At 42.6% G+C, this 15,207-nt stretch overlaps 1 protein-coding gene across 2 annotated transcripts in view; it reads right to left on the bottom strand.

Annotated features, from left to right (window-relative positions):
• Positions 1-11,037: 11,037 nt before the first annotated feature.
• Positions 11,038-15,207, bottom strand: part of TRMO (tRNA methyltransferase O) — a 21,126-nt gene continuing 16,956 nt past the window's right edge. The window contains exons 4-5 of one of the 2 annotated variants that reach the window (XM_003785360.3): positions 13,989-14,642; positions 11,038-11,445 (exon numbers count right to left, since the gene is read on the bottom strand). In XM_003785360.3, the coding sequence (XP_003785408.1) occupies positions 11,219-11,445; positions 13,989-14,642 (881 nt within the window). In that variant the 3' untranslated portion in view covers positions 11,038-11,218. Of the gene's footprint in view, positions 11,446-13,979; positions 14,643-15,207 lie in introns of both variants that reach the window. The other variant, XM_012802366.2, reaches the window with a different exon arrangement.

Below are 15,207 nucleotides of genomic sequence, written 5' to 3' on the forward strand. Positions count from 1 at the left end.
TCTCTCACCCCACCTTTGGAATGTCCTTCCTTAGAGCCTAGGCTGAGGTACCATCTCTCACTCCAATGAAAATTCAATGCCTGGATTGGCACTTGTTCCAGAAGCAACTAGAACATTTGTGGTATTTCCTCTTTTTTTGGTCCAAAGACCTCAGAAATCTTGAATCCTCCAGCTCTCAACATTCTTCACTATAGCATGGCCTTTCAGTCTCCATCCTTGCTGGAGGATGTCCTACCAGCAAACAGATCTGGGAACAGCTGGAGCATCATCTTTGAAAGAGCCTTGTCTGACACCAGGCTCACCTGGCACCAGGCCTAGAGACAGCTAGAGAGCAAATTAGCAGGGACTTCTTGGCCAAAGGGCAAGCATGGGCCCCTGACAGCCCTCTGTGGTAAGGATCAAAGCAGGAAGGAAAGATCTAAGATGACACTGAGGCACCCAGGAGCTTCCTGTGAAGTGCCTAGCAAAGTTTCAGGAGGGAATGACCAACAGAGAGTCTGGAACACAGATTGAGGAAGGAGAAAAAAAAAAGAAAGGAAAAATGATCTATCTTCATGCTTAGAAAGGTATCCCATGAGATGTCAATGGTCTGACTCTGAAAAGGAGGAAAAAAGGGTCTTCAAGTATCACTCAGGGAATCAAATGGTTCAAAGGAGAACTTGGGCCAGAATCAATCAGAAAACACCCTAAACATTTACTTGGGCAAGAAGTTGGGCACATATCTCAGGGTAGAATCCGGTAGGTGTACAGGTTCACAACTTGTTGCCAACCAAATATTGCCCCCTCCTGGGAAGTCCTATAGCTGCTTAGAAACTGAAATTTTGGCACCAAGAGTGCAGGAACACTGCCTAACTGTTTCCTGGAAGCTTTCCTTCCTTGATTCAGGCACTGCACATGCATTAGAAGCCCCAGTGGAGTGCTTGTGAGTGTGGCAGAAGTGGACCTTATCTCTCAAGGTCTTCGAATCCATAAAATTTATGATGATAGCAGCCAAATCACAGCCCTTTCCTCAGAACGCCTTTCTCTTTCAGCCACCCACATCTCAGGGACACCTAAGCTGAAGTTGCATAGCTCCTTGAAAGAAACCCTTAGCAGGTCACAGACAAGCTGCTCACAAAAAAATTCATTGCCTACTCAGGATAGTTCTTTCCCTACTTCCTCAGCTGTGAGCAAGGAAGTCCAGAAGGCTCTGAGATGTGAGTCATGGGCTCACAGAAGGCCCTCAGTCCAAGGAGGAGAGCAGACATAACATCACGGACAAATCATGTCACAGAGGGACTGTGTGGGGGACAAGAGAGGTGGTCCAGAGTCACTGCAAGTCAGACGATGGCAGGGCATGACCAAAGGGATGAGAGTGGAGCTGTGTCCCAACAGACTCCAGCCATGGAGGAGCAGTGCCCAGAGGCAGAGGACAGAGAGGAGAGGGGCTGGAGGGGCTCACCACAACGGGAAGCATCTTCTGGGAGTTTCTGCTTTGGGAAAAGGATGTTGGAAATTAAGGGATTCCTTCAGGAACCAAAGAGGCCAAGGAGATAGTGAAGTCCCAAGAGACTCCAGTTCCTAAGCCACAGTTAGAAGATGCCCTGAGAGCCAGTTAGCTGGGAGACATCCAGAAGCTAACTGGCTGGCTGAGTGGTCAAGGGGCTCCAGTGACCAAGGAATGCTCCCTACCACCTAGAGTGCTGTTTGCCCATGATCTAGTATGGCAAAGCCTTAAAGAGTCTATTTCTGGCATTTCATTGATCTAGGTGCCTATCCTTTCACCAGTACCATACTTATTACAAGACTGTGGTGAATCTTGAAATCAGGTTAGGAGTCTTTCATCTCCATTCTTTTTTTTCAAAAATTTTGGCTATTCTAGGTATATTTTCTATACAAATTTACTAATCGTATTTTTAAGTTCTATAAAATTCCTGCTGAGATTTTGAGTGTGATTTCATTGAAGATGAAATTGATATCAATTTGAGAATCAATATCTGAATTGTACCTTGTCCTCCAATTCATGAACATTGTAGATCTCTCCATGTATTTAGGTCTTCTTTAATCTGCCTCAATAATGTTCTATAATTTTTAGTGTACTGATGTTACATATATTTTGGCAAACTTATCTTTAAGTATTTAATTTTTATGTAAATAGTATTTTATTTAAATTTGTAAAATATAGAAATAAGATTTACTTTTGTTTTTGACTTTGTATTTCGTGACTTTGTTAAATTTAATTAGTTCAAGGAGCTTTCTTTGTTGATTCTTTAGGATTTTCTACATAGACAATTATGTCACCTATGAATAACAAATATTATTATTTTCCCCTTTCCAATATGTATGCCTTTCATTATTTTTCCTGACTTATTGCATTAGCTAGCACCTCTAGTACAATACTGAATAGAAGTGGTACATGTAAACATCCTTGTCTTGTTCTTTATCCTAAGGTTTAAAATATTTATCTTTCCTCATTAGCTATGATGTTAGCTGTAGGTTTTTTTGAAGATGCCCTTTATCAAATTGAGGAAATTCCCTCCTACTCCTAGTTTCTTTCATTTATTTATTTATTTTTTTGGCCAGGGCTGACTTTGAACCCGCCACTTCCAGCATAAGGGGCTGGCACCCTACTCCTTTGAGCCACAGGCACCGCCCTACTCCTAGTTTCTTAAGAGTCTATCAGGAATGGATATTAGATTTTGTCAAATGCATTTACTGTATCTATTTGGATGATATGATTTTCATTTTTAGTTTGTAAATATGGTGACTTACATTGTTTTGGGTTTTTTTTTTTTGAGACAGAGTCTCATTTTATTGCCCTCAGCAGAGTGCTGTGGCATCACAGCTCACAGCAACCTCCAACTCCTGGGATTAGGCAATTCTCTTGCCTCAGCCTTGCTAGTAGCTGGGACTACAGGCGCCCACCACAACACCCGGGTATTTTTCTGTTTTTGCAATTTGGCTGGGGATGGGATCTAACCCGCCACCCTCAGTATATTGGGCCAGCACCCTACCCACTGAGCCACAGGTTCCGCCCTACACTGATTTTTCAATGTTTAGCCAACTCTGCATTCCTGGGGTAAATTCTACTTGTCATGATGTATTATCTCCTGATTCAGGTTATGGCAAAGGTCAGCCATAAAGTCATCATACATAGGGAAAATGGAAAATTGTAGCTAAATGTATCTTTATTTATAAAATATTCATTATAAAAATCTACTACTTACAAAATATTCTCTACATGTTAGCCACTTCTTTGTAAAACTTTGTATTGAATATTTTGTAAATGAAGGTACATTTAGCTACAATTTCCAATGGTGACTTTATGAGTGACCTTTAGGACCCCTGTGTATTATTGAATTAGATTTCCTAAAATTTTGCTTAGGAGTTTTGCGTCTCCGTTTATGAGAAATATTTATCTGTAGTTTTCTTTCCTTATTATTACCTGGTTTTGGTATCAAGATAATATTGAGTTCACAGAATGAGTTGGGAAGTATTCCTTCTTTTTCAATATTTTGAGAGAAATCATTTAGAATTCATATGTTTTTCTTCCTTAAATGCTTGATAGAATTCACAAGTTGAGGCATCTCCATCTGAAGATTTCTGTGCAAGTAAATTCTTAATTTCTTTTATAAATACAAAGAGCCCTTCAGGGTTTTTTTCTTATTGAGTAGAAATTAGATGATCTCTAACTTTTTCATAATTTACTCATTTCACCTTAGTTTTAAAATTAAGCATAAAGTTTTTCATAATATTCCTTTTGATTTCCTTAAAAATTGGGAAAATCAGGGCCAGGCACCTGTAATCCTCTCACTTTTGGAGGATGAAGCAAGAGGATTTCTTCAGGCCAAGAGTTTGAGACCAGCCTGGGCAACATAGTCAGACTCCATCTCTACAAAAAGTAAAAAAAAAAAAAAAAATTAGCCAGGCATGGTGGTGGATGACTGTAGTCCCAGCTAGTCAGGAGGCTGATGTAGGAGGATCTCTTGTGCCCAGGAATGTGAGGATGGAGGGAGCTATGATGATGCCACAGCACTCTAACTTGTGTGACAGAGTCTCAAAAAAAGGGAGGGGGGTGTTGTTCTGCAGTTTGATAACATTAGATTTATATGCTAAATCTTTCCTCTTCCTAGCTATAAAAATTTAATATCCCTGAGCCTCAGTATGCTCATCTGTACAACACCAATAGTATCTTTCTTCATAGATTTACTGTAAGGATTAAATTAGATCACACATGTAAAACTCTTAGCTCCACACCTGACCCATACTGCCTGATAAATGTTACCTGTTATTTATTATTATTTCATGATTTTCATCACAAAAATCCACCCTGCTCTAAAGACGCCCTCATCATTTAATGATTTTGTCATCTCAATCCCTCCTGTTAAAGCAGTTTTCCACTGCTCCTCTCAAAAGTGTGATAGCCAAATGTACATAAGCTAGCTTTTTACTTACAACAAGCCACCCCAAAATGTAGCAGCTTAACATAATGAACTTTTCCCACCTCACGATCCTGTGTGCACTAGACAATTTTTCTGCCTCAGACCAACTCAGGTAAAGCTGGATGATCTAGGATGACCTCACGTATGTGTGGAGTGACTGGCTCCCTGTCAGCCAAGACACAGCCACACATCTCTCATCACTGAGCAGGCTAATGGAGCCTTATTCGTGTGGTGGTGGAAGGGTTCCCAGCAGGAAGAGAGGGCAAGCCCTGCTTGTTTCCCCTTGCCTTGTTGTGAGGTATTTTTATATGTGACCTTGTATAACATCTGGCAGAGAGGATGTTAGGCAAAGAACTAAGAAATAAAACCTCCAGGTCCACTATGATGAGGAGGTCCCTGAGGTTCCCTGGACAACCTAGCAGACCCCTGTGGGACACAGGTCCTGCCTTGGCTCTGCCAGTCCTCTCAAACCTCAACTCCTCCTCCCATCCAAGCAGAGCCTGAGTTCTCAAGTCTGCGACAGCCTTGCTCCACCCCACCAACAGGCTCTGCCACCTGCCAACATGCCAACCTGGCCTTCCTCCCAATCTGCCCCACCTGCACCTCAGCACAGCCCCCTACCCAGTGGGCACAGCCAGTCTTGGGCTCCAAACCACTCCTCTCCTGCTCAACTGGCTGAATTCAGACTCCCCATTCTGACAAGTCCATCCTGGGGGAAGTGGGAAGAGCAATCCCCACCAGTCACATCCCCTGTGAGCTCACTATATGCAAGTAGACAGGGAACCAGTGGGCGGAGCTGATGAGTGAGCGGATCCTACAAGCAGAGACCCATTCCTTAGTCTAGATGGGGTGAACTGCCCAGCTTTGGCAAGTGTTGGGCTAGGGAGCTCTCAGGTGGCTCAGCCCTCTGCCTGCAACACTGTCCACACAGGTCCCTGTCTTCTACCTGGAGCACAATGCCTGTAAACCTTGCACTTTGGAAGGCCGAGGTGAGTGGACTGCTTGAGCTCAGGAGTTGAAAACCAGCCTGAGCAAGAGCAAGACCCTGTCTCTAAAAAAATAATCAGGGCATTATGACAGGCGACTATAGTCCCAGCTACTTGGGAGACTGAGGCAAGAATATCATTTGAACTGAAGAGTTTGAGGTTGCTGTGAGCTGTGATGCAGAGGTACTCTACCAAGGGCAACAAAGTGAGACTGTCTCAAGAAAAAGAAAAAGAAAATGTAGCCTCATGGACAAAGCTGCCCAGACACAGCCAGTTTACTTCCTCCACATTGGTTCAGCTCCTCAGCTGTGTGCTCTGGGTGGGTTTTGGTTTTGTGATCCACCCGTGATGCTCCAGAACAATGTATAAATCATATTTACCAAATCTTTTTGGAAGGGTGAGGTAGAGGAAGGTCATATAGCCATATTATATATTTAAATACATAAATCTAACTTAGTTGTTAAGTTACACTAACATACTTGGCCCATTCGTTTGAGTACTGGACATTTTACTTAAGTTTCACATATAAAAATAATGTGTGCTTGTGATTTTTTTAAAAATTGACAATGTACTAAAGAGAATAAAGCAAAAAGTCCCCTTCCTTAATGAGTCCTCAGAGAACCCTCCCAAAGGTAACAACTGTTAGCATATTATCTTCCTTGAAATTTTCTATACATGTACATATGTATAACATGGGTTTGTATACCCTCCACAAATGAATGGGATATTATAATACATTCTTAACTATTCATATCCTATTTAGAAATTTTCTCATATGATTACATAAATAAATTATTTCGAACTACAGATAGTCCCTGACTTAGAAACATATGAAATCCCCAAAACTTAAGTTTTCTGGAACTTGAAACATCATTTGAGAGAAATAATGTTCTAAATCAAGGATTGGGGGTTAAGGGTGTTTCTGTAAAGGGTCAGTTAGTAAACATGCTTAGCCTGCAGCCCAGTCTCTGCCATACGCTTTCTCTGTTTCTTTTTTATCTTCTTTTGTTTAGAATTGTTTAAAAATATAAAGACCAATCTTTGTTCTCAGGCAGTACAAAAACAGGCTATGGTCCAGATTTGGCCTTTAGACTATAGTTTGCTGACCCTTCTTCTAAATGGTGGTTAGGCCCCAACTTAGCTTCCATTAACCCATAATGTTACTGAGATACCAAATGAGATAATATGCTTAAAATTCTTTGTAAACTGTGAAGTCTGTATTAATGTAAAGAATTATTATATAGTTTTTCAGTGTTGAGTATATTATATCCAACCCTACCTTTTCTGTAATCACAACATAAATACACATCAACTCAAATGTGATTGGTTCATGTGGTGTGAGTTCATACGCCAAGTGGACCCCTCCACCAAAAAATACAGAGTATATCACTGAGTTTTTCCACTATGAACATTGAAAAGGCTTTTCTCTCATTTGCTGTTCACAGCCACGTACACTGGGCTGGAGTCCTCTGTAAATGACGTCTCCTAGAACCTACAAAGGCAGAAAAGGGGTGGAGAATGTGAGAGTGAGATGGCACAGTGTCTCATGCCCATAACCCCAGCACTTTGGCAGGCTGAGGTCACTTGAGCCCAGGAGTTGGAGGCTACAGTGAGCTGTGATGATGATGCCACCACTGCACTCCAGCCTGAGCAACAGAGCAAGACCCTGTCTCAGAAAGAAAAATAAAAATAAATAAAGGGAAATGATGCTATAGAGAGTCATTTCATGACTTATCTTCCCTATCAGAAAACTTATTTTTAACAACACAAACATCCTATTTTATTTAATTGGGCTTTAAAACTTATGACTGGTCTCTGTCATGAAAGTAGAGCTTACTTTAACTTCAAATCACGATTAAAATCTTAATTTCTTATATAAAAAAAGGGGGGGGAGCAGAGATTTTCCTGCAATCCTAGGCCAGAATAAGGAAAGGAGGTAAAAGAGACAGGGTGCTAACGAGTACCATGTGTGAGGAAGGGACTGAGCTGGTGGCTGCCCACATGGGCAGCAAAGGCAGTTCATGGTACTAGACATGTGAAAATCCAGAAAGGAAACCCACCTTGGCATGTGTTATTAAGTGGAGAGCACTTTGTGCTAGTTCCCTTAGTACAGCATCATACATCTTGGTGAAAAGAGTCTTTTAAAAAAATATTTCTATAGGGCAGCACCTGTGGCTCAGTGGGTAGGGCACCAGCCCCTTATACCAAGGGCGGGGGGTTCAAACCCGGCCCAGCCAAACTGCAACAAACAATACCCGCACATTGTGGCGGGCGCCTGTGGTCCCAGCTACTCAGGAGGCTGAGGCAAAAGAATTGCTTAAGCCCAGGAGTTGGAGGTTGCTGTAAGCTGTGTGATGCCATAACACACTACCAAGGGCAATAAAGTGAGACTCTTATCTCTATAAAAAAATAAAATATTTCTATAGGCTCGGCGCCTATGGCTCAAGTGGCTAAGGTGCCAGCCACATACACCTGAGCTGGCGGGTTCGAATCCAGCCTGCCCACCAAACAACAATGACGGCTGCAATAAAAAATAGCCGGGTGTTGTGGTGGGTGCTTGTAGTCCCAGCTAGCAGGGAGGTGGAGGCAGGAGAATTGCTTAAGTCCAGGAGTTGGAGGTTGCCGTGAGCAGTGATGCTACGGCACTCTACCCAGGGTAACAGCTTGGGGCTCTGTTTAAAAAAAAAAAATTTTTTTTTCTATAACTAAAAAAACAGAAGTCATCCATACATGGGATTTTAGGGGCCCCTAGATCCCCTTGAAGTTTTCTCAACTGGCCAGGTAAGTCAGAACAGAGTGCTAGGAAAAGGGTGTCAATTAAGACAGGCACAATAAAAACATTACCTCAGTTTACAGATCACTGAAGAGCCTGGAAAATACCTTCCCGAGCATTAGCCTCGTTATCAACTCAGTAAGGACACAGAGTTAGAGATGGGGTGCAGCGACTTGCCCAAGGTCAGGCAGCTAGCACATGGCAGGGCAGAAAACAGGCCTCTTCACATTTCCCATCCTGCTTTCCAGGCAAGTTCCATACAGATCTGGTGGGAATGGGCATTTCTGCCCTTATTCCTCTCCAGGTTCCTCGGTAGTGGCTGGATTTCCAGGAGCTTCACTTTGCTAACGTGTCCTGTGCCTTACTATTTTCCACCTGTATGGGAGAAGCAGCAGATTCCCGCACTCTGCTATCAAGGGCTCCCCCTACAGGCACCAAGGAGCAAAGGCTAAATATCGAAGTGGGCATCGTTTATGCCTAGTAGAGAATTTTTCCCCTTCTTTTCTTGAAAAAGTTTCTAAAGCAGTCCTAAAACAGCATCTTTACTTATGACATAATCCCTTTTACAAATCCAAAGAGTCTAACTATTTAAGGAACCACGAATCAATCTACCTTTTCCTTTTGACATAACTCCTCCACTCCTACAAGTAAAAAGAACCTCCCAAACGTGATCTTGATACAAATAGAACACAAAGCTACTCCCCAGCTGCAATGCTACTTTTGAAAGTCACAATTACAGCATTTGGGGGTCATTTTCTTGTAGTTCATTTCTATCTCATTTTCAGGATTAGTACATATTTGTGCACACGTGTGGGTTTGTACATAGGCACATTATCACATAGGTATACCGAGAGAACTTTTGATTCAGGACTTAAAATCAATGACAATTTTTTGAACTACTTGAAGGTTTGAGAGAACTTTTGACTTTCTTTTGTTCTATAAATCAAGTATATTTAATTCTGTGTTTGTGGAATAAGCTTGGGTGGAAGAATAAAAACAGTAGACGATGAGAATAAATTAATGACAAAAGTTTTCAAGACAAAAAGGAAGAGACAGCTTGTTTCAAATTTGTGCTTCAAACTATTTCTGAGAGATGGAAGTTCATGAACTAGAGATCCAGTTTCCTCACAAGGACACCTGAAGTACGAACACTCACATAGGGACTCACGGGGGTGAGGAGAGGCTTGAGATCATGTAAGAAGAGACAGTTGGAGAACATGGGGGTACTCAGCCTAGCGAAGACTGAGGGGTGGGGTGTTCTGACAGGCTAACTTGGGAGGGTGGCCAACCTCACTGAGCGGCACCACTTGAGGGTGGGGTTATGAGAGCAGTTATCTCACACGCAGGAAGAACATTGCAATAATGAGCCTACCCATACAGCATGAGTTGCACAGGTCAGAGAGGAAGGCCCTCTGAGGGTGTTTTGGCAGGGCCTGGAAAGCCAAATGCTGGGGATACTGAGTAGACTCGGGAACTAGCAAAAAACTGACCTGGGTTATATTTAATATCCTTTTTAGCTCTAAAATCCTGAGCATGTATAATAAAGCCCCAAACAACTCACTCCAAGTCATGGTTACATGTTAAACATTGTCATTTTGTGTTTCAAGCCCTGATTCAGCTTCAAAATAACTTTTAAAAAGAAATAAAAATCAAACTAAAGGGTAGATTGCACGAATGTTTGTTTCCTACTTTTAATATCACACTCCAGTTATGTAAGATGTAACCATTGGAAGAAATTGGGTGAAGGGTGCACGGGACCTCTGTAATACAGTATTTTGCTTATATCTTACTTCTTCCACTAACCATGATTTGCAACAAGAACTACAAATTGTTCTTCTCATTTTATCATTAAAACCTAACTCATAGTAAGTTCTTGATAGTCACAGAGTAAATAAAACAGTAATTATTTTCTTAAACTTTTTTCTTTTGACAGAGTGAGACTCTGTCTCCTTGAGTACAGTGCCTTGGCATCATCATAGTTCACAGCAACCTCAAACTCTTGGGCTCAAGAGATCCTCTTGCCTCAGCCTCCCAAGTCACTGGACTTTAGGTGCCTGCTACCACATCTGGCTCGTTTTTCTATTTTGAGTAGAGACAAGGTCTTGCTCTTGTTCAGGCTGGTCTCAAACTCTTGAGCTGAAGGGATCCACCCACCCTGGCTGCCCAGAGTGCTAGCAACACTGGCGTGAGCATCTTCTTAAACTTTTAGGGAAGATTTTCTTCTCTAATACAAAGACATCTAGAGAAATCTCAGAGAGTCTTTGTTTTACAATCAGATTATACATACACATGTATGTACCACAAGGTCTCTGAAACGTAACGGTTTAATCTCTGAAGATATCTGATTTTTATTTGTTAGTTTTCTAAGATATAGTAAAACTCATTTTGACTTACAATGTAATAGAGAGGTCACGCTTTTCCAGACAGGAAACCAATGTGAACTGTTGATCAGATCCCCTCAACTTGAAAGTCTCTGCTAGAATGATTTCCGCCTAATTTTATCAAGTGTGCCAAGAACAATCAGCTTCTTTCAGAAATCAAGACAGTACTGCCTATGGATTTTTTTTTTTTTTTTTTTTGAGACAGAGTGTCACTATCTCACCCTCAGTCTGTGGCATCACAGCTCACAACAACCTCAAACTCTTGGGCTTAAGCGATTCTCTTGCCTCAGCCTCTCAAGTAGCTAGGACTACAGGCATCCAACACAACACTTGACTATTTTTGTTGTTGTTGTTGCAATTGTCATTGTTGTTTAGCTGGCCCAGGCCGGGTTCAAACCCAGCAGCCTAGGTGTATGTGGTTGACGCTGTAACCACTGTGCTATGGGTGCTGAGCCTGGCTGTGGATTTCTTTAATATCAATATATCTCAGTTAAATTTATTAAAATACATCTTTTTCAAATAAATATTTGGAACAGCCCAAATTAATCAAAGCAGTGAGATTACCAAGTGCTGCACATCATTAGCTTATACAGAAAATCCAAAAGCCCCAACAAGCCTGTCTAAAGACATGATGGAAGCTCCGAGGACTCCACAGAGTCAAGTCACTTGAAAAGACCCAGAAGCTGGCTTGATCCTTAGAACCTCTGCAAAGCCATCACCAAACCAGCAAGTGACATGCGCTATGTCTACAGTAAAGTAGAACAGGCGGTCCTGGCAGAGCTTCCGGCGGTACACAGAGCGAGGATCAGCTGACAGCACGGCCTCAATGGCACGCTTTGCTTCCTCTGCTGATCGAAGATATTTAAATGACGCCTGACCAACATCTGCAATGAGAAGAACACAGCTTAATGTTGGTTAAATTTCATTACAACAAACTTCAATATGGAATTTGATTGGTTCTTAAACATCACTTGAACAGAATTTAGAAATCTATTTGATCAATGATCAATACAGAGAAGGTCACCTCCAAATAGTAATTATCATCACTAAATTTAACTTGGGTACCCCCAAATTTTTATTTTACTGAACAAAAAAATCACAGTGGTATTTTTCCTTAGTCTCCTAACTAGGTGAGATAAGCTTTTATTTTCCGTTAACCAAAATGTTACTTATCCAACGTAGAATTGAATTCCTTGTTATTTTCTTCTCAGAACAGAGACAAGGAAATGCATGACAGTCCCTATTCTCAGAAAGCCACAAGAAGGAGAGCTAAACTCACACATGTCCAGCACACTAACTCTAAAGGCAAGGAAGACCAGAGACCAGGGTGTCACAGCCCCACAGTTACAAGTACCACCACATCCCTAAGGAACAGAACATGAAAGAAACAAAAATGAATTAGATACACTGAGAAAGTTCAATGTCATCAGTAGGGAACCAGCCACTCTCAGCAGTCCCCAACCTTTTTGGCACCAAGCACTGGTTTCATGAAAAATAATTTTTCCACAGACAGGGGTGAGGGAGTGATTCTGGGATAATACAAGCACATTACATTTACTGTGTACTTTATTTTTATTATTACTATATTGTAATATACAGTGAAATAATTATACAACTCACCATAATGCAGAACCTGTGGGATCCCTGAGCTAGATCCCTCATGTAACAGAACAGTGTGGTACAGGTCACTAAGCTGGCATTATCGGGGCTAAAACCAGGGCCTGAGCCCTGGCAGGTAGCCACCTCCACCCAGATGGGTTGCCTTTTCTTTGTTTGCAAAAGACAACGTATAGACCAGCTGTGGCCCTGACAAGAAGGAATGAGGAAATCTCCAGAGTGATGTGTGGCATTTGCCTCCAGCCCCAACTTTTAGATCTGTATCTCCCATGAGGAGGACTTCCTTCAGATTACAGTGTCAGAGCCAAACGCCTTCCTATCCTCTTTGTTCTCTCCTTCCTTTAAAACGGGAAAATCTAATGTCATGATTGTTTAAACCTCTATGTTCTGATATAGAAAGAAAAGCTTCATTGTCTGAATAAGGAATCCAGCCTACTTTTACACATAACTGAGATGTGACATCCCAGAAATCACCATAGCCCACTCCAGGCAGTGATCTGATGGCAGGGAGGGCCCCTGCTCTCTAGAGATAGTGATGTCAAGTTCCACCATCTTCCAAGATTAAAATTCAAGTTCTTACAATGACCTATAAAACCCTGCGTCACTTTATCCCCTTCTTGTAGCCTCCCTACCTCCTTCCCACTCTGCCCTTCCCCAATCTACTCTGGCCATATAGCCTTGAACATAGCATGTGCCCTCTGGCTTGGGGCTGTGCAATGCTGTCCGTCAGGCTGGCATGCCCTTTCCCTGCACAGGCTGGCTCACTCCTTCACCTCTTCAGCCTTTGCCACATGTGTCTTCTGAACAAGACTTCCTCTGGCCACCTATTTAAACTTATAACACCTGAGCCTCATTCTCTTAAATTTTTCCATAACCCTTATTACCTTTTTGATCTGTTTGATGCCAAGGACCTAGACCAGTATCTGCTACCAAGCAGAAGCTCAGTGAACTGTAGAATAAATGAATTTCCCTCTTTATATGGCTATGTTGACTGTTTACTGAATTGTAACACAAAGAACAGCTTTCTACTTTTTTGAGATCTCCTTGGTAACTGGCTACTTCTCACTGGCATCACTGTACCAATCTCTCAACAGCCCCTTCCTTCATTTTAGATTGCTGCCTCGGATCTGCCAGGCTGGGGAAACCAAAGATTCGTTAGGAACCGTGTGTTAAGGTACACAGGCTCCCAGTAAGAGCCCTGTGGCCTCTCTTCTGCAGTAAAATACAGGTCTCTGGTGCTGGGACTTTGTGGGGACAGTCCTGTGCTCAGTGGTTCTCCTCCTCTTACTCTGGGCTCCTAGAGTCCCCTGTGCCAGAAGCTGACTGTTGGAGTAAAATACAACATTTCTCTAGTCAGAGAGCAAAGCAGATGAGAAAACTTAATGTGTAAAAGTATAGAACAGGGTGGCACCTGTGGCTCAAGGAGTAGGGTGCCAGCCCCATATACCAGAGGTGGTGGGTTCAAACCCAGCCCTGGCCAAAAAAAAAAAGTATAGAACAAGCAAAATTAAGTTTCTAAATGTTTGGAAACTCCAAGAACTACTGTAATTGGCAGGCAAGGGGCTATAAATCATGGGCCATGAGGCTGCACTGTTCTCTGAAAACACTTTACTAAGCATCTATAGTTGTCAAACAAAAGTCATTTGACGGTGATGCCCAAATATTAACTTACACTCCTATGTTTCTTAAAAACCAGTCATACTGACAAATACTCCACATAACTGCCCTCAGAAAGACCATGCGTGGCTAAATCTCACAGTAAAAGTTCATCCCTCACTCAGAACCATGAAACGGAAGGTACCTGTTTCACCTCCTGAACTGAGCTGCCCGAGGTCCATCTCGGCGTGAGGAGTAAACCGTACTTCTAATGTGGCCACAGGGGCCTGTCTCACCCAGGCCGGAACCACACTGCCAGGGCCCCCGTCAGCTGTCCCGGCAGGAGAGTGAGGCGCCGCAGGCTGTGTCTCTGCACTGCCTTCCGGGGGGACCACTGCCCCTTCCACACTCCTTAGCCTTTCATCTGTTCCTTCCACTGAGCTCTTCTCCAGGCAATGGGGGCTGATGTGCTCTTCTGCCACACTTGGCCTCTCATCACTGCTTGACGCCAAGCCCAAACCCACTGCTCTGTCCCTGTGTGTGGGCAAGGTGCACTGGGTTTTTGCCGTGTTGCTGTGTTTCACACTGTTGTCTTCTGAAGTTCTGTCCTCAGATCGTTTAGGCTTCTCCTTAGTGCTGTGGTGGGGATGTGGCTCATTGAATCCCGATAGCTGCCGCTGATCACAATTATTAGTTTTGCCATCAGACCAGGACACAGTTTTTGGTTTATGCTGGTTATTCTGCAAATTAACATCCCCTGAAGATTCCATCAAATTTTGCGGTGAGTCGTAATCAGCTATGTAGGGCTTTATGTCTAGTACAGGTGTGCCATGTATCATGTCAATTCCAGAAAGGTATATAGCTCCACCTATGATGTAAAAAAAAAGAAAATCTTCTTAAAAATATGAACAACAACCATGTAAAACCATCAGATAGATTCAGCTCTCCTGGCTGTAGTAACTTTCCCAAATGGTCAGGGATTCCCGTAAGAAACGCTGTCACCACTTAGTTCAAACCCACCATCTCCATCTCCATTTCCCACAACTTCCTCCATGCATTCAGAAAACCCAAGGAAGGAGGCTGACCCAAGAGTTTTTTCTGGTCCTACTGGGACTTCTAGAAGGCAGCCATATTCTTCTTTGTGTCCCTTGGTTGAGACTGCGGATGGTGAAAGGGAAAGTGCGTAAGTATACACTCGGTTTTCTCTGGCAGATTTAAACAAATTAAGGTTGACTTAGGCAAGTTTTCTGATGACTCAGATAGGTATACAGATGTTCTCCAGGGGTTAGGACAAAGCTTTGACCTCTCTTGGAGAGATGTAATGCTACTACTAGATCAAAATTTAACTTTTTTTTTTTTGAGACAGAGCCTCAAGCTATCCCCCTGGGTAGAGTGCCATGGCATTACAGCTCACAGCAACCTCCAACTCCTGG

This window comes from Otolemur garnettii, unplaced genomic scaffold (assembly GCF_000181295.1).
Source record: "Otolemur garnettii isolate 467f Iridium unplaced genomic scaffold, OtoGar3 scaffold00014, whole genome shotgun sequence".
In the NCBI taxonomy this organism is placed as follows: Eukaryota; Metazoa; Chordata; class Mammalia; order Primates; family Galagidae; genus Otolemur; species Otolemur garnettii.